The sequence below is a fragment of the Saccostrea echinata genome, unplaced genomic scaffold, assembly GCF_033153115.1.
Source record: "Saccostrea echinata isolate AGI-Se365-2 ecotype Australia unplaced genomic scaffold, CSIRO_AGI_Sech_v1 ptg000009l, whole genome shotgun sequence".
Lineage (NCBI taxonomy): Eukaryota > Metazoa > Mollusca > Bivalvia > Ostreida > Ostreidae > Saccostrea > Saccostrea echinata.
In genome coordinates this window covers 3,373,321-3,393,017 of record NW_026889758.1, presented here as the reverse complement: position 1 = coordinate 3,393,017, position 19,697 = coordinate 3,373,321, and the positions used below count along the sequence as shown (strand labels likewise).

General features: G+C 33.3%; 1 protein-coding gene across 1 annotated transcript in view; it reads left to right on the top strand.

Moving 5' to 3' along the window:
• LOC133181484 (uncharacterized) overlaps positions 1–19,697 on the top strand; it is a 129,950-nt gene that overhangs the window by 103,063 nt on the left and 7,190 nt on the right. The window contains exons 40-53 of the mRNA XM_061315976.1: positions 6–184; positions 361–504; positions 624–792; positions 885–1,014; positions 1,635–1,756; positions 2,002–2,141; positions 2,292–2,439; positions 2,614–2,817; positions 2,909–3,130; positions 3,225–4,010; positions 4,111–4,329; positions 4,415–4,510; positions 4,774–5,105; positions 5,374–5,578. Of these exons, the coding sequence (XP_061171960.1) occupies positions 6–184; positions 361–504; positions 624–792; positions 885–1,014; positions 1,635–1,756; positions 2,002–2,141; positions 2,292–2,439; positions 2,614–2,817; positions 2,909–3,130; positions 3,225–4,010; positions 4,111–4,329; positions 4,415–4,510; positions 4,774–5,105; positions 5,374–5,578 (3,096 nt within the window). The remainder of the gene's footprint in view (positions 1–5; positions 185–360; positions 505–623; positions 793–884; positions 1,015–1,634; positions 1,757–2,001; positions 2,142–2,291; positions 2,440–2,613; positions 2,818–2,908; positions 3,131–3,224; positions 4,011–4,110; positions 4,330–4,414; positions 4,511–4,773; positions 5,106–5,373; positions 5,579–19,697) is intronic.

The window sequence follows — 19,697 nt, the reverse complement described above, 5'->3', positions numbered from 1 at the left end:
CCTAGGCATGTTTGCTATAAAGACGGATCACGCAGCTGAACTCCATCGCCATGTGGAAGGCTCAATGACGTGGTCTAAGTATGCAGTTAACCTGGCTTGGCTAGGATTTGCGGACAGTCATTCTGATGTTACTCACTACTTCATTAACGTCGGATCACAATACCTGGGTGCAGATTTAAACGCTGTAAGGATTTAAGTGTTGCGTATTTTACTAATTTGTATCTTTAAGGTAAGCTAACGAGTCGATTTTTGAGTCAACTTCCAGGATTTCTACACTTTGAAAATATTCTTTTAGTTAATAAGTCTGCAAAATGAGTTTGTTGATTTAAAAAAAATAACAAACATAAGTTTAAACTTTAGGAGCCTGGCATTCCACAGAGAGTTAATCACTCGATAACGGGAGAGGACAGAGATGAAGGGAAAGTTCAGATGTACAGAATGAAGACTATTAAACTTGATGGAGAAATAAAGCATGTGTTTGTTAGCATGTGGGCGGTCAACAAGGTTCTGATCTGTTACTTTTGTTATTAAGCTTAATTTCATTGATATGATTTATGACTAAAAACTGAAGAAAGACGTAACTGTTAGTGTACATTTTTTGTATCGTTTTTTTTTTAATTTAGGCCGGGCTTTCAAGTGCCATAATTCATTCTCAATTCCTGAAAGTTCCTGGTGGGACTTTGTTCCTTGTCAGACGGTGTAGCGCTACAACATGTGAAGGTCACTGTGTTTGTGCACCCCAAGATCAAGTTTGCCATATCAATGGTTCCTCTTGCAACGATGTCTCAAAGAGTAAGTTTCTTTTTATCTATGAAAGCTCCTGGCATTTCGGAACTTCTTTATGGGTTCAACATAAAATTAATTTTGTGAATTTAAACATTCAGGTAATACAAACAACCTGCTTCAAGTGTTGGATGTGATGGATACCGAGAATGATATTGGTTATACGCCAAGTAACACTTTGTTACGTGGGAAATGGAAAATAGTTCACAGACAAGGACGCCCTCCAAAATGGCATGTATTAATTAAGGTTTTCCATCCCTAATAGGACCTAAGTCTCTTATCCTTAAATACCCATCACATATGTAATACTCTGATATTAATTCAAAGCATTTTACAGTAGAAAAGGATTTACCAAGAGAAAGTTTCAAATATGTAATTAACTAAGCAGTAATTAATTAACAGAAATTGCATTGAAGTCTATGGAGACAAGCGATTTTTTTTTAAAATTCAAATAATAAGAATATCAATAAATACTGTGGTGGAAAGATGCATTAAATCATTAGAAATAGAAGAACAATTGTAAACATTTTTTTACTGTATAGATTTTTTTTAAATTGATTTTTATTACTTAAAAAAAGAGGGAGATAACTCTTCAACAAAGGTCAAGGTCATAAATTAGGACACGTTCCATTCTTACATGCTAATAGTAATAAATGGGAATTATGTCTAAATATACCGAGCATTCCACCCGTACACATCTGTTATGCATTCAAATTCATTTGATCTGAGGCTGTTAGGGATGGAATGCCTTAATATAAATCTCCACCTCGTTTTCTTCTACCAGATTTGAAGTTTATATTCTAGAATGTGAATTTCACAATGCTTTTAGTAATTTTTCATGTGAACAATAGGTACCAGTGGAGTGTAGGTTTAACAAGAAATGATGCACCAACTGGGATCTTTCATAAAGAGTTAGAGCGTGTCTGGCACGATGCTGGGCAAAATGATTTTACAATATTTTCCACCAAACCAGGTAGGCTTTTGAAGAAAGACTCGTGAATATCATTTAATGTGATCCTATTTGTGGTTTTAATCAAACTTCCTTTCATAAGAAGTTAAGAATCGACAAATACCCCCATGATAGAGAATTATGGATCTAAATTCTACTAGTGGAAGAAGACCATACCGGCTATGCAGCTATGATTTATATCAAAACATCATCACTAACAGAGATATAAAATCATTTTACGTAAAGACAAATCAATGAACTATTTTCAGGACTCTTGTTAGAGGAAGACATAAAGTATTCAGTTTTTGTAAAGGTCTGGTATAGTGATGATTCATATGCAATCTTCAAGTCTGATGGAGTTATCATAGTGACAGAAAAACCTGCTGTTACAAACATACTTGGAAGTTCGGTAAATATTGTTTTTCTTTCGAATTATGCATACAAAAAATAAAACAGACCAGTTCATGGTTTTAAGATTTGGAAAAAAATGTATCAGACGATTTTATTAAAGATCTCTCTACGTCTTCCAAATATTTAATGTTGGATATTTTGACTGAAGATAACAGAAAGAATGATGGACAGTGTTCTAAAGGATCAAGACTTCATTATGGAAGATGTCTCATTTATGGTAGACTGGAAGAATAAATTTCTGGATGCAGCTCAATGCATTAAGTCATTCCATCTTTATATAAGTACATGTCCTGGAGGTATTCAATTTTATCCTGTCTTTTTACTCTATGATACACATGTATTTGAAGATCACTCAGCATTGATTTGGAAAGACATGTCCAAAGTATCAAAAATGTGCTATTTTTACACTTTCATTTTTAACATTGTCTTACTCCTTAGTCCTTAGTAAGTATGGTTGTAATTGATTTTAGGACATGATATATGGGACAGTGATAAAGATTTCAGTAATGCAGAGACCTCTTTCCGGGTCAGAAGAATCTCGCTAGCACCTGATGTACAGTACTTCAGCAATGTCATCGCTTATGGCTTCTCTGGTATTCACCACACTGAGTCATCTGACGGATTTAAGACGGATAACAATAAACCCTCCGTAGGAGTCATTTACGACGGAATAGGTATAAAGTCTAATTCCATTCATCTTTTATATTAGTATATGTAGCATTTGTATAAGGTTTGGTGACTTCATTAAAATACGTGGTCACACAGGTATCCATGACTTGGAATATCAGAACACGTCCAAAGTTGTGGGGGCAAGATGGCATGGGTTTTCCGATACTGGCTCTGGCATTGTTCAGTACTTTTGGTGTGTAGGAAAATCCCCTGAAGTGAACGAAGACCATTCAAAAATAGAGTGCAGTGTTCTAAAGTGGCAAAATTTAGGCATGCATACAGCTGCATCGAGAAAGATTTTGGTTAATTTAACTGATGGTATGTATTGTCTTATATCTTTCTCTCCTTATCTCCTCCATTTATCTATCTTTCGATTTCTCTCTCAGCAATTCATACAGAATTTTCATTGCAGGGGATGTTCTCTACAGCAAGGTGTACGCTGTTGACAATGTAAATTCCAAGTCAAATACCGTTGTATCAAATGGAATAATGATTGACACTACGCCACCACAGCCGCAATATCTCTTCCATGTAGATGAAAACATTGCAGAAAACCCTTCTTTTGAAGATTCACATAAAACCTTATCTATTGATAATGTCAACAAAACAAACATTTGTTCCTTAGTTCCGGATTTTTATCCACAGCTTTGGAATCTAACATCAGGTAGTTGCACAGCAGTTGTGTCTTCAGCTAGAAATTTGGCAAGGAATGGAAGATCATTCTTATTTATAAGAGGAAGCATCAAGCAAAGAATCGATAATCTCAATGTCGGTGAACTTTACAGGATAAATTTTTACACTAGTCACCTATTGATATCTGCCTCGAGATTATCAAATAAAGAAGGATTTATAAAAGTTGGTAAAGCAAAGCACGTGTTTTTGCTGTACACGAAAGCCTATCGCCATGACGGCCATGGAAAGTCAAAAAACAGAGAGATAGTATCATGGCATAGACACACGTTTTATTTCACTGCAAACGATGTTTCTGCTACTTTGGAAATCGGCAGCATGGATGAAAAAACTGGCCTCTTTATTGATGATTTATCCCTTCAACGAGTTGAAAGAAATCATGTTAATAAAACCAGTGGTTTGCATGTAACTGCACATGTGGTGTATCTTCATGAATGGGGTTCAATTCACGGATCATGGAGCTTTGTAGAAGATGTGAGTGCTATCAAAGAGTATAAATGGGCAATTGGTAAGTGTAATTTAAAGATTTGACAACAGATATCCAACTTTACAGTGTGGTTAATATTTCTAAATAATATACTGGTACAATGTATGTGGATTATTTGTAGGTTATACAAAGGGAGGAACCCAAATACAGGGGTTTAAAAGCGCAGGACTGAATAATTTTGCATATAATGCTAACGTTACTCTTGTTCACAACACGTACATTCACGTCACTGCTGTTGCCTCTAACATCGCAGGTCTTCAAGGAATATCATACTCGGAACCCGTATTAGTTGATCTTACTCCCCCAAATATTGTCAACGTTTATGATGGTGATCTTTCAAGTAAGAGTAATTATATAGCAATGGGGAAAAGTCTTCATCCTCTAATTGGAGAACATAATGAACAAAGATTAATTTTTCATTATAGATGAAGATCAAGAGGCATGGACGGATAATGAGGTATCTGTCAATTTTAATGCGGTAGACGAAGAGTCTGGGATCGATTTCTGTGAATGGGCAATAGGTACCTTTTGCTCCATTTTTGAGAAAAATATCGTGAAAATATTTAAACAGATAGAACATGCATTGTTGTATAATCTGTTTTGATAGAAATTGTATTATTTCATTTTATCTAAATGAATTACCATAGAAAGAGGGTAAATTCTGGAGATGTATTTTTGTGGTTCAGTCAAATCACAATAAATCGCATTTTGTCCTTTGGCTTTGACCATAAAAATAACCTATTACACTGTATATCGTACTTAGAATAAAAAATATGAATCGCAGGGTACCAACCTCAGGGAATTGAACTTCAAGGCTTTGAACGGCTAACAAATGGCCAAACAACTGGATACAAAGAGTTTGATTACAGTCTTTTGGAAAACAAGACAATATTCTCTTCCATTCGCTGTCACAACAATGGAGGATTGTCGAATTCCAAGTCATCAAATGGGGTTAAAATATCTAATCGTCCACCTTCCATCCAGCACGCCACTGTTGACATCATGTCCTTATCTCTAACAGAGTATCCCGGAAAGGACCATTACCAGAGCATTGCAGACAATGTCAGGATACAGTGGAGTGGATTTGAGGATTATGTAGGGATAGAGCAATATAGGGTAATATAAGTCAATTTCATAACAGAACTCGTTAATTCGTGATTTATCTCATAGTAACTCAATACAATTAATGGTAAAGTTAATAGATTACAATAACTTTGAAATGTTTAAAAGGTGTCAAAAATTCCCTCTTTGTCCCAAGCCTTCATCTCTCTCTCTCTCTCTCTCAGCATTCTTTTTTCCTACGTACATGTTTACTTCTGTAGATATTTATCATTTTCATTCAATTTATTTCAAAGTGTATGCAAAAAATAATCATTCTTTGCAGATCCTCTTTTATGGCAATGACAATAAATTGGAGGAGAAAATGTCATTTCCTATTGGCCAAGATATTTTAAGTGCCAGCATTACACGAATAAATTTGGGAGAAGGCCTGAAGAATTTGACAGTTCAAGCTATTGGGAAACTTCTTATTGCAAGCAAAACAGTTCCATATAATGTTACAGTTTTACAAGTAAAGCCAAAGAAAGAAAGTAAGTGTTTAGTTAAGGTCTTCCGTCTTCACGGAAGACCTTATAGTGATTCTACTGTTTCTTATTATCATTAAGGTCTTCCGTTTCAGACGGAAGACCTTATAGTGATTCTACTGTGTCTTTTTCTTTTTATTATTATTATTTTTTTCCCCTTTTCTTTTCGGACGATTTCTCAGAGACGGCTGGACGGATTTTCTTGAAATTTTTAGGGATAATAGAGAATGAAAATACCTACAAATGTATCTTTCATTTTTTTCAAAAGTCACTTCCGGTCGTCAGATATGTCCGATTTCCGTTTTTTTCAGAAATATTTTGTCCGAGTCATATCTCAGAAACAGTAAGATATTAAGACACCAAACTTATATGAGTAATAGATCTTGAGGAGTAGGCAAATCCATTTGGGTTAAGAGCGTCAGCCGTCACTTCCGGTCGTCACAGGAAGTGATTAAAGAAATCGAAATTTTCAACTTTTGTTTTTTGATTTTTTTCTTTCATCACATTATTGCATCTTATTTGTAGATTCGAAATATGATGGTCCCACCGGAAACAAAAACGTCAACTTCCGGCTCTAAGCGAAAAACTGCATAATTTGAGTATTTTACTTTCTCATAAATATTTTTTATAGATAAAGTATTTGAACTGATTTTTAAATATGTTATAAAGACTGCAAATGTCTAGAGTAACGTCAAATATCTTTGTAAAATTCACTTCCGGTCGCGCATTTAAATGTCCGCAAATTGAGAAATTGTCCCAGTGATATCTCAGAAACGGTGAGAGATTTAGACACCAAACTTATAGGAGTATTAGACCTTGAGGAGTAGACAAAACCGTTTGGGTTAAGAGTGTCAGCCGTCACTTCCGGTCGTCACAGGAAGTGATCAAAGAAATCAAAAATTTCAACTTTTCTCTTTTGGAATAAGACTTGCATCATATAATTGTATCTTTTTCACAGTTATGATATGTGTTGGTCTCACCAGAAACAAAAAACGACAACTTCCGGTTATAAGAGAAAAACTACATAATAGGGTTTTTAATTTTCCCATACATATCGCCTATAGATAGAGTTCTTTAAATGATTTTAATATATGTTATTGAGACTGCAGATGTCTAGAGTGACGTGAAATATCTTAGTAAAATTCACTTCCGGTCGCCTGTTTTCTTGTCCTCAAAATGAAAACTTATTTCAGAGAGATCTCGGAAACGGCATGAGATTAAGACACTAGACTTATAGGAGTAATAAAACTTGGTGAGGAGGCAAAACACATAGGGTTAAAAGCATCAGCCGTTACTTCCGGTCAACACAGGAAGTGATCAAAAGAAATCAAAAATTTCAACTTTTCTCTTTTTGAATAAGACTTGCATCACATAATTATATCTTTTTCACAGTTTCGATGTGTGTTGGTACCACCCGAAACAAAAAAGACAACTTCCGGTTATAAGAGAAAAACTACATAATAGGAGTTTTTAATTTTCCCATACATATCGCTTATAGATAGAGTTCTTTAAATGTTTTTGTGTATGTTATTGAGACTGCAGATGTCTAGAGTGACGTCAAACATCTTGGTAAAATTCACTTTCGGTCGCGTATTTTCCTGCCCTCAAAATGAGATTTTGTTCACCTTATTGCTCAGCACCAGAAAAGGACTGAAGTCTAAAACTTTCAGGACTGATAGTCAGTCACCAGTTTTCTACGTCATGTGAAAATCGTACGTTGCCGTCACTTTCGGTCGCGACCGGAAGCGATGCAAAAAAGTTAATTTTCCAAGTTTTTTTTTTCTTTTTACAGAAATGTTTGGCTAATGCAGATGTTAGATAGACTATAACCATGCAAATTATTTTCACTGGAAGTGCCAGCCGAAAAATGGAAGTTGTCTCAAACATGAGTAGTTATTCATGGAAACTTTTAGGGATGATCAGTTGTGAATAATTTAGGTGTAGAATGAACATTTTATTTGTTTGGAGTAATTTCTGTCATGATGAAGTTAAAAAAAACATAGAAAGTAAAGAGTTATTTCCGGGATTTTCTCAATGACCTTGACCTTTGATTTTTACCTTGAACTTTGATAACCTTGACCTTTGACCAAAAGGTCAGAATCAATAATTAATTTACTCCTCCCCCCCCCCCCCAAAAAAAAATATCAGATCAGTATCAGCCTAGAATATTTCTGTAAATCTCATACAACACCTCGCATCGACATAGAATTTAAGGGTTTTGCAGAAGACACCTGAAGAAAAAGTTTCTAGAAAGTTTGACGGGTAATCTGTAAAGTATATAGAAACTATGAATGTTAACGGCAAACACTTCATCTTTTTTTGTATCTGAAATTATGGTGCCGATGAACATAAAAATTAATTAAATCTTTTCTCGGTTATTTCTTCAGTTATTATTAGTAGTTAATTCTCTTGATACGATATGATATTTTAATACCAAGCATTCTTGATTTATTTAGTATGTAGAATTTATTTAAATTTTATTTAGAATTAATATTAATCGAATGAATGTCGGAAACAGCGATTTTTTCCTAACAAATAAATTTTCACGCTCTCATTGACACCTTTTTCTTCCTAAAATGCATATCTGAAATTTTAATTTATGCTACTTACATTTAATTCCATCCACAAAGAGATGCTTATGTTAATCTTACCTATTATTTCAAGATATTCGGTCACATCCGAACCCGATCCGAATTTTCATATATTTGTAAACAAAGTCTCGACACTGCAGTTCTCATGCATCATAGCCTCTGAATGATTAACTCAATGCATTCCAAATATAGACCAACTCAAATATTTTTTTAAACCGAAAATCTGCATTTGTATTATACACCAATCGGGTTTCTCAGTCTATTCAATACTGATTACTACTGTCACGTTGTTCTTTTGGGGTTATACGTGAACTTGTTATATATATATTAATTTGGGGAATCACTCGCTTTGTAAATTCTTTACTCCGTATTTGGATTTGCTCTACTCGTGGGCAGTATTTGGTCTGTCCTCTACGGTGGCTGTAAATATCCAAAGAATAAAGAAAATATATTTTTAATTAACTGAAGTTTATTTCTCGGAATCGTCGATGAAAGTGTAATGTAATGCTTATAAACAAACAGTCACCAGTTACACAATTAATTCAAAATATTATAAAAATACGTTTTAAAGTTAGATCAGGTGACTGTACAGAGGGTTAAACAATTTGAGAAAAATCCCTCTGTGACGTGACATTTTAACACAACGTAGATACCAAAAATAAACCTAAACTACACATCAGTACAGCTGACAGTCTCAAGGTTCTAATTCATACACAGAGAAAATTCGAAACGATCCTTATCAACGCTATACACGCATCTCTTGACTTTGATCAATAAAGAACTAAAATTACAAATAGACTGAACTAGAAAGTATTTAAATCTAACATTAATCTTAACAATCAAAAGCTTGTTTACTTACGATTTTAACTCTAAAGTCATTTTACTTTTCCAGCGTTTTTAAACATAAACAAATAACATTTTTACCTCCTTACATTAAAGAACGCAAAATGAATATAATGGCGCTAAATTACAAATAACTTTTCTAAGAACAATGCACTTTACTTGAGACTGTCGCTAAACCCATTTATTACAATAAAACATGCAACTATAAACTATAAAAGACTAAATGAGGTCACTATGCATAAAGATTATGCAACAATAAAATCTTTAAAGGAAACTTAATTCAAAGCTCAAATTTAGAAAAAAAAGAAATAAATAAAAATACTTAATCAATAGAATACTTAATATTTTTCAAAATTATTTATGAAATAGACAGAATTGCTTTAATGGAAAATGAATCAATTAACTGAAAAATATATGATTTACATACCTGTAAATATCCAAAGAATAAAGAAAATATATTTTTAATTAACTGAAGTTTATTTCTCGGAATCGTCGATGAAAGTGACCGAGCTAGGGTGCATTTTCACCTACGATTCCGCGTCTTTGGATTACAGGATTTCAGCCAATCAAAATTTAGTATTTCTTTAGTGAATAGCCAAAAGTTGTGAAAATTTTCCGAATAAAGAATATTAATTAAACGGAGTGATCATTTGACATAAAAAATGACCGCCACAGTAATTGAGTAAATTTGAACACCTGTGCTTGACCTCAGACCCTTAGGCCTTCTTAACCAAAAAGACAAAATCACAAAAGAGATTAACACTATTACGTAATTATTTGATTATCATGCTTATTGAACATCTGACTCTAAAAGCTCATAGGAAAATTATTTACTAAAATACAATAGGAATCCATTAGTTGGACATGTCAATGTTTGTAAAAGAAAGTCTTTTTTTCACCTGTACAAAAACTGTTTTACATTGAATAAAGAAGAAAATCTTGGGTGACAAATTGAATTCTTTCACTGTAACAATACATGTATTTTGTGCTAAATTCTGACACTAAATACTCAAACACAATTTATGTTTTTCTCCATAAAAGTTACTTTTTAAAAATACATATCTTTCCAAAAGTACTACATTCTCAAAACAAAAGATGAATTTATTAATTTGTGGGAAGACACTACATTCCATAACAAACAAAAGAACACATGCTTTTATTCCTATTTATTCCTAAACATTTAATTAACTACCTTCATTTGCATCGGATTACTTGGTCTAGTTAAGGTCTTCCGTCTTCACGGAAGCCCTTATAGTGATTCTACTGTTTCTTATTATTATTAAGGTCTTCCGACTTCAGCGGAAGACCTTACTGTTATTCTTAGGTTTCTTTTCCACTATTTTTAGGGTCTTCCGTCTTCTGCGGAAGACCCTTCTATTATTCTATTGTTGATTTTTCACTTTTCTTATTATTATTAAGGTCTTCCGTCTCCACGGAAGACGTTATAGTGATTCTATTGTTTCTTATTATTATTATTATTCTTTTTTTTTAGACAAAATTTTGTGCACGCGATTTCTCGAAAACTATTCAATGAATTTCTTTGAAATTTTCAGTAATAAAAGGTCTTTATATGAATTTTATATAAAATTCCGTTTTTTGGTAAATTCGGTTCCAGTGCCAAGTTATGGGCAATTTCCTGATTTTAAAATGAAATTTTGTCCTCGAAGGATCTAAGAAACGGCTAAAGATATGAACTGGAGACTTGTTAGAGATGATAGACCATGACTTCTAGATGTTCGAAATTACTTTGGTTTTCGTCGTCAGTACTTCCGGTCGTCACCGGAAGTGTTCAAAGAAATCGAAAATTTCAACTTTTCTTTTTTTAATCAAATCTTGCATCACATTATTGCAACTCTTTCGCAGTTTCGAAATATGTTGGTCCCACCGGAAACAAAAACGACAACTTCCGGTTATAAGAGAAAAACTACATAATTTGAGTATTTTACTTTCCCATAAATATCTTTTATAGGTAAAGTATTTGGAATGATTTTTAGATATGTTATTCAGATTGCAAATGTCTAGAGTTACGTCCAATATCTTTGCAAAATTCACTTCCGGTCGCGTGTTTTTCTGTCCTCAAAATGAGAAAACATCTGAGCGAGATCTCAGAAACGGTAAGAGATTAAGACAACAAACTTATATGAGTAATAGTCCTTGAAGAGTAGGCAAAATCCTTTGGGTTAAACTGTCAGCCGTCACTTCCGGTCGTCACAGGAAGTGATCAAAGAAATCCAAAAATTCAACTTTTCTTGTTTAAATTAAAACTTGCATCATCTTATTGCATCTCTTTCGCTGTTTTGAAATATGTTAGACTCCTCCGGAAACAAAAACGTCAACTTCCGGTTTTAGGAGATAAAATACGTTATTTCGATATTTAACTTTCTCATAAATATCGCTTATAGAAAAGGAATTGAAATGTTTAAATACATGTTGTAGATATTGCAAATGTCTGGAGACACGTTGGAGATTTTTTTTTATAAGATTCACTTCCGGTCGCGTGTTTTCCTGTCCTCAAAATTAGAATTTCTTCTCACAATTGCTCGGCAACAATAAACGACTGAAGTCTGAAAATTTCAGGACTGATAGTCCGTCATCAGTTTATTTGCATCGTATGAAAATCGTGTGTCGCCGTTACTTCCGGTGGTGACAGGAAGTGATGCAAAAAAGTGAATGGTTAATGGTTAGCACGTTGGATTTTCACTCTGACGACGAGGGTTCAATCTCCAGAGTGTCTCAATTTCTTTTATCACTTTTTCAGCTTGAATTTTCGTTTTTATTTTCAGAATCGGACGGAAGACCTCTCATTGCTCGCAATGAGTTTCTAATTATTATTATTATTATTCTTTTTTTTTCTTACCGATTTTGTGCAAGCGAGTTCTCGGAAACGGCTCGGTCGATTTTCACGAAACTTTCAGATCTAATAGATATTGATCTGAACCTTATTGGAAATTTTTTATTTTGATGACGTCACTTCCGGTCGTGAGATATGGACGATTTTCCGATTTTCAGAGGGTCGGCTTGTCCTGGCAATCACTCCTAAACGAATAGAGATATTGAGTTGAGATTCACAGTGAAAGTAGAGGAAGGATTGTAGATGTGCTTTTTTGGGTCTATATCTTCCAAGCATAAAAGGCGCCGAAGCTCGCCAGGGCTCGAAAAATAGGATCATAACTATCTCGCAAAATTTAGCACTTTTTCTTTCATGTCTTAATACCTGTAAATATTTTGTTAAAACATATATAACAAAAGTTGTGCACAATGATAAGAGCTTTCATTTAATATAAAGAAAAAGGGGCTGATCCTTCAAATTAGGGGCTTAGAGGGGCCAAAAGTCTTTCATCTATAACTCTTTAATGGTCAATATTTTGTTATCAATTACTGAAGCAAAAATGTTTATCTTAACAATTTGCAACTATATATTATAAAATTTTGATTCTATATTGCGTAATAAGGGACCAAAAGGGGCCAGAATGCTAAATCTTTGACGCTTTATATCTCGAAAAGGGGGAATCTTTTCATAAGCAATACTGAACAAAAGATGGTTAGAATAAACAATATGAACCCTTTCAATTTTTGACAAACGGCCCCATTAAGGACTAGGAGGGGTGGCCCCTAAATATTTCCATTCAGCATATCTCCTCAAGGAAAAGAAATCTCTGAATAGTTGTTGAACAAAAAGTTTTCAAAATCACAAGACCTTTCATTTGATATCCAGAAAAAGGGGCTGAGCCCTCAAATTAGGGGCTAAGAAGGGCCAAAAGTCTTTCATCTTTAACTCTTTAACGATCAATAATTTGTGATACATTACTGAAGCAAAGATGTTTATCTTAACGATTTACAACAGAATATGATAAGATTCTGATCATATGTTACGTAATAAGGGGTCACAAGGGGCCAGAATGCTAAATCTTTGACGCTTTATATCTCGAAAAGGGAGAATATTTTGATTAGCAATCCTAAACAAAAGATGGTCAGAATAATGTTCTTAACAATATGCACCCTTTCAATTTTTGTCAAACGGCCCCATTAAGGACTTGGAGGGGTTGCCCCTAAATATTTTCATTCAGCATCTCTCCACAACGAAAAGAAATCTCTGAATAGTTGTTGAACAAAAAGTCTTCAAAATCACAAGACCTTTCATTTGATATCAAGAAAAAGGGGCTGACCCCTCAAATTAGGGGCTCAGAGGGGCCAGAAGCCTGTCATCTATAGCTCTTTGATAATGTTATATAAATCAAAAGAATGTAATCTAATTAGGGAAGTCTATATATTATTATCTTTTAACAAAGATCATAGTCAAAATCATATCTCATCTTATCAAAAAATCAGACGGAAGACCTACTCGTTGCTCGCAACGAGATCTCATCTAGTTATTATTATTATTCTTTTTTTTTTCCTTACCAATTTTGTGCAGAAGATTTCTCGGAGATCGCTCGATCGATTTGCTTCAAATTTTCAGGGTTAATGCGTTGGTATCTGAAGTTTATAACGCCCTGTCAGTTTTTGAAAAATCACTTCCGGTCAGAAGTTATCGCCCTTTGATCGATTTTTAGATAGACCTTGTGTCTGCACAAAAACTTAGGAACGACAAATGCTAGAGTGTTGAAACTTTCTATGGTGATAGAGGACATGTTCTAGATGTGCACCTTGGTTTTCATATTTTCCGGAAGTGCAAAGTATGGAAGCTCGGTAGGGGTCAAAATTTAGGACGTGATTTATGAGTGAATTTTAGAGACATTTCTGATAATAACATTTTAAATAGAAGTATTTTGTTAAAGCATATTGAACAAAAAGTCTTCAAAATCACAAGACCTTTCATTTGATATCAAGAAAAAGGGGCTGGCCCCTCAAATTAGGGGCTCAGAAGGGCCAAAAGTCTTTCATCTATAACTTTTTAATGATCAATATTTTGTTATAAATTACTGAAGCAAAAATGTTTATCTTAACATTCTGTAGCTATATATTATAAAATTTTGATCATATGTTACGTAATAAGGGGCCATAAGGGGCCAGAATGCTAAATCTTTGACACTTTGTATCTCGAAAAGGAGAAATATTTTGATAAGCAATATTGAACAAAAGATGTTCAGAATAATGTTCTAAACAATATGCACCCTTTTAATTTTTTGCAAGACATCCCCATTAAGGACTTGGAGGGCTGGCCCCTAAATATTGCTATTCTAGATATCTCTTAAACGAAAGGAAATTTCTGAATAGTTGTTGAACAAAAAGTCTTCAAAATCACAAAACCTTTCATTTGATATCAAGAAAAAGGGGCTGACCCCTCAAACTAGGGGCTCAGAAGGGCCAAAAGTCTTTTATCTATAACTCTTTAATGATCAATATTTTGTTATAAATTACTGAAGCAAAAATGTTCATCTTAACATTCTACAACTATATATTATAAAGTTTGATCATATGTTACGTAATAAGGGGCCATAAGGGCCAGAATAATAAATCTTTGACACTTTATATCTCGAAAAGGAGAAATATTTTGATAAGCAATATTGAACAAAAGATGTTCAGAATAATGTTCTAAACAATATGCACCCTTTTAATTTTTGCAAGACATCCCCATTAAGGACTTGGAGGGCTGGCCCCTAAATATTGCTATTCTAGATATCTCTTAAACGAAAGGAAATTTCTGAATAGTTGTTGAACAAAAAATCTTCAAAATCACAAGACCTTTCATTTGATATCAAGAAAAAGGGGCTGACCCCTCAAACTAGGGGCTCAGAAGGGCCAAAAGTCTTTGATTTATAACTCTTTAATGATCAATATTTTGTTATAAATTACTGAAGCAAAAATGTTCATCTTAACATTCTGCAACTATATATTATAAAATTTTGATCATATGTTACGTAATAAGGGGCCATAAGGGGCCAGAATGCTAAATCTTTGACACTTTGTATCTCAAAAAGGAGAAATATTTTGATAAGCAATATTGAACAAAAGATGTTCAGAATAATGTTCTAAACAATATACACCCTTTTAATTTTTGCAAGACATCCCCATTAAGGACTTGGAGGGCTGGCCCCTAAATACTGTTATTCTATATATCTCTTAAACGAAAGGAAATTTCTGAATAGTTGTTGAACTAAAAGTCTTCAAAATCACAAGACCTTTCATTTGATATCAAGAAATAGGGGCTGATCCCTCAAATTAGGGGCTCAGAAGGGCCAAAAGTCTTTTATCTATAACTCTTTAATGATCAATATTTTGTTATAAATTACTGAAGCAAAAATGTTCATCTTAATATTCTGCAACTATATATTATAAAATTTTGATCATATGTTACGTAATAAGGGGCCATAAGGGGCCAGAATGCTAAATCTTTGACACTTTGGATCTCGAAAAGGAGAAACATTTTGATAAGCAATATTGAACAAAAGATGTTCAGAATAATGTTCTAAACAATATACATCCTTTTAATTTTTGCAAGACATCCCCATTAAGGACTTGGAGGGCTGGTCCCTAAATATTGTTATTCTATATATCTCTTAAACGAAAGGAAATTCCTGAATAGTTGTTGAATAAAAAGTCTTTAAAAAAATCACAAGACCTTTCATTTGATATCAAGAAAGAGGGGCTGACCCCTCCAATTAGGGGCTAGGAAGGACCAAAAATCTTTTATCTATAACTCTTTAATGATCAATATTTTGTTATAAATTACTGAAGCAAAAATGTTCATCTTAACATTCTGCGACAATATATATTATAAAATTTTGATCATATGTTACGTAATAAGGGGCCATAAGGGGCCAGAATGCTAAATCTTTGACACTTTGTATCTCAAAAAGGAGAAATATTTTGATAAGCAATATTGAACAAAAGATGTTCAGATTAATGTACTAAACTATATACACCCTTTTAATTTTTGCAAGACATCCCCATTAAGGACTTGGAGGGCTGGCCCCTAAATATTGTTATTCTATATATCTCTTAAACGAAAGGAAATTTCTGAATAGTTGTTGAACAAAAAATCTTCAAAATCACAAGACCTTTCATTTGATATCAAGAAAAAGGGGCTGACCCCTCAAATTAGGGGCACAGAAGGGCCAAAAGTCTTTTATCTATAACTTTTTAATGATCAATATTTTGCTATAAATTACTGAAGCAAAAAAGTTCATATTTATATTTTGCGGCTATATATTGTAAAGTTTTGATCATGTGTTACGTAATAAGGGACCTTAATGGGCCAAAATGCTAAATCTTTGACACTTTATATCTCGAAAAGGGGAAATATTTTGATAAGCAATATTGAACAAAAGATGATCAGAATAATGTTTAAAACAATATGCATTCTTTACTTTATAGACAAATATCTTATTCAAGATCTTGACTAATCTCATCCAAAATCAGACGGAAGACCCACTCGTTGCTCGCAACGAGAACCATCTAGTTATTATTGGTTTTTTTTCCTACCGATTTTGTGCACGCGATTTCTCGGAAACGGCTCGCCCGATTTTCATGAAACTTTCAGGTCTGATAGAGAATTAAAAAATCTAGATATATATTTTTTTATTTTGATGACGTCACTTCCGGTCCGGAGATTTTCGAGATTTGGTGATTTCCGAGGGTTAGTTTGTCCGGGCATTTTCAAGAAAAGCGCTTAACACAGAAACGTGAGATTTTCAGTGATGATAGAGCAACATATGTAGATTTGTACTTGGATGTTCATTTTTACCCGAAATACCAAACATCAACGTCCGCAACAGCCCAAATTTTTATCTTCTTTTTCCTACTTGTTAACTTTGATGCCTCTTATCTTGCTTATGTCTCAAGGGATTTTAATCAAAATTTCAGAGTTTATGGACGTTACAAAACTCTATCAGAATAATATAATATTTTTCCAAAATCCACTTCCGCTTTCGAGTTATTTCCCTTTAACTGAAAATTTAGGGTCTTTAATTTCCAGACAAATATTCCGAGACTACAAAAGTTGGAATATAAATACTACTGAATATAAGAAACAGAAGCAATGAAATTGTGAACATTGGTTTTTGTTTTTTGATTTCTGCGTTCAAACTGCCGCTAGATAGGGTCAAAAATTAAGACGCATGAAAGAGCAAAAATTGACACATGTTTTCCTTTGTATCTTTTAAATAAGAAATATTTTATTAAGACATGTAGAATAAAAGTTGTGTACAATTTAATTACCTTTTATTTGACACCACTAAAAAGGAGCTGGCCCCTTAAATTAGGGATCTAGGGACCTTGAAAGTTTTTGCTTTATAGCTCAAAAACGAGAAAATATTTCGATATGGTTGTCGATAAAAAGTTGTTCCTTTATACCTTCTTTGTCTCATGAAAGTATTATTTTGTTCGAGTCTTGTGCATGGTAGGGGAAAAAAGCTAGACCCGTAACAAGGACCCGTTTTCATTTGGCTAGTGAAGAAGAACTCTTTATGCGTGTAACTGAAATAAACTTGCCATAAATAATATATCTTTCAATGCTTTATCCTAATTTTTTTTTTTAAATTAGGGTTTAAAAGTGCTCTTTGGTTCCTATTCAGATTATTCGGTGACAACTTTCTCTTTTTATTGTGTTTTAAAATAAAGAACCTTCCAGGAGAGAAAGAGAGAGAAACAGAAAAAAGTACAAGTATCTTTTCTTTGTTTAGATATGAAAGCAAACAATATAAACGCGAAAAAACTTTTAAGAGTCAAAGAATTCACAATCATTAACTGCGTGATTCTTACATTCACCTGAACCCCAGATTCTATTCTGTTTACCGTTACGTAACCCATCCCTCGATCACGCGCGGCCGAGAAGATCTAAAGCGATCCACCGCGTGTGAACCATTGACCCACAGGCGTAAACAAAATAAAAATCGGCAGTATTAAGTCTATTTTGTAAACACGACAATAAATGGACAATTATTAATATCGAATATTTGAGATTATGTTGGTTTATCTTTGTTTTAAATTTAATCATGATATGTAGCCTTAATCCAAAACGTCTAGCCAGGTTTTGTGTTTGTTTACAATTACGCAACCATTAACCATTCTTTCGATCGCTTGTGGTCAAAGCAGTCCATCGTGTGCATGTAAACCAGTTCGCAGTCATCAAACATTGTTGTTCTAAATCTAATATTTACAAACACAACGACTTAGGGGAAAATATTATTTTCTTTAAGTAAATCGAATCTTTCAAATAAATGATCTTAAGTTAATATCTTAGATTTAATTTAAGTACAAAACGCTTAGGTTTTAATCAGTCTTAAATTTTAAATGTTCGTTATCTCCATATTTCAATTGTTTTAACGTTACCAACAATTTATTTCCCAACCGTGTGTAATTTTACTTTTAATTTGGTGATTCATTGCGTATTGACTAGCGATCTGCGGTTACTTTAATTTAACCATTAAACGCACAAGCTTTGCGCTTTCTCTACGTTTTGAAATAGTAAATTAATCCGTTTTCAACACAAATATTTCCAGTCATATTTTTTTATCACAGGTTTTTATCATGATTATACCAACTTTAAACTTTTAAAGAGAATCTTTCGAATCATAAGGGTGACCAGTCTTACTTTAAAAATGATTCGTTATTTTATTGAAAAGTAAACAATGAAATGGATTAAACATTGATAAGTAACTCAGTCACGTGGCCAAGGTCTGAACTTCATAAGCGACTTCTAGTGTTGCACTATGCCTCTTTATATTACAGGGTTGATAGTAAAGTTTTAATAAAATACCTCAAGATTTTAACGCAATGAATTTTGTTTTTATAATTAATTCAAAACCCGTAAATGATCTTTTTTTAAGTATAGTATGCTTACATCATAATTTTGTTGTGGGATTAAATATCGGTAGCGGGTTATACATGTAGATAACAATAAACCTATATCGTATGTCCAGAACTGTAAATTTCAGAATGCACATAACATATTTTTTTTAAAATATCAATTGGGGCGGAAAAAGTATAACCGGGAAAATTTTAGTATCACTTGAATATCTAACTGCAGAACTGTACATGTAGCTTTCCGAGAAAAAAAATAATTTATTGACGGACCGGAGTCTCTGGTCATCCATCCCATTTTTTTTTTCAGACCAGTGAACTTCAGTGCAGCTACTGAATATCACAAATTTATCATTCTTAATTAATACACTTTGACAACTTTATTTCAATTATTAAAATTATAATCGGCAGCCTTTGTATCATAAACTATTAAACTATTTGTATCGTTTACCGTATAGAATTGAATATTTTCTTTCAAATAATTGACTTGTAACTTACGTACATTACTTTTCTGGGTTAGTTTTTAAAAATACGATCGAGAGAGAGAGAGAGAGACTCATTTGCTCATGTACATATATACCAGGTAGTTCCTGTATCAAATATTGTTCAATTTTCTTAATTTTATTTACAATATCATAATCTCTATTTTCTGTAAATCCATTTGTTGATTATTTTCAACTTCAATCACAATATGTAGTACTAAAATGAAGTCCATGCACGGGTGCTTTTGTACACCTGGAAATATTTTTTATTTAATCCTTCGTCCATGCCTTCCTCCTTCACGGAAAAAAGATAAATTAACAAATTAACCGAACGAGGTTGAAAAAATGCCGGACTATTTTTTTTTCTCAAATTAACTGGATTGAATATACTTTTTTCATTTCACTGTACACGTGTCCTGAATAAAACTGCGTGGTTTGGGTTTGTCAAAGTGTTTTTAGACCAAG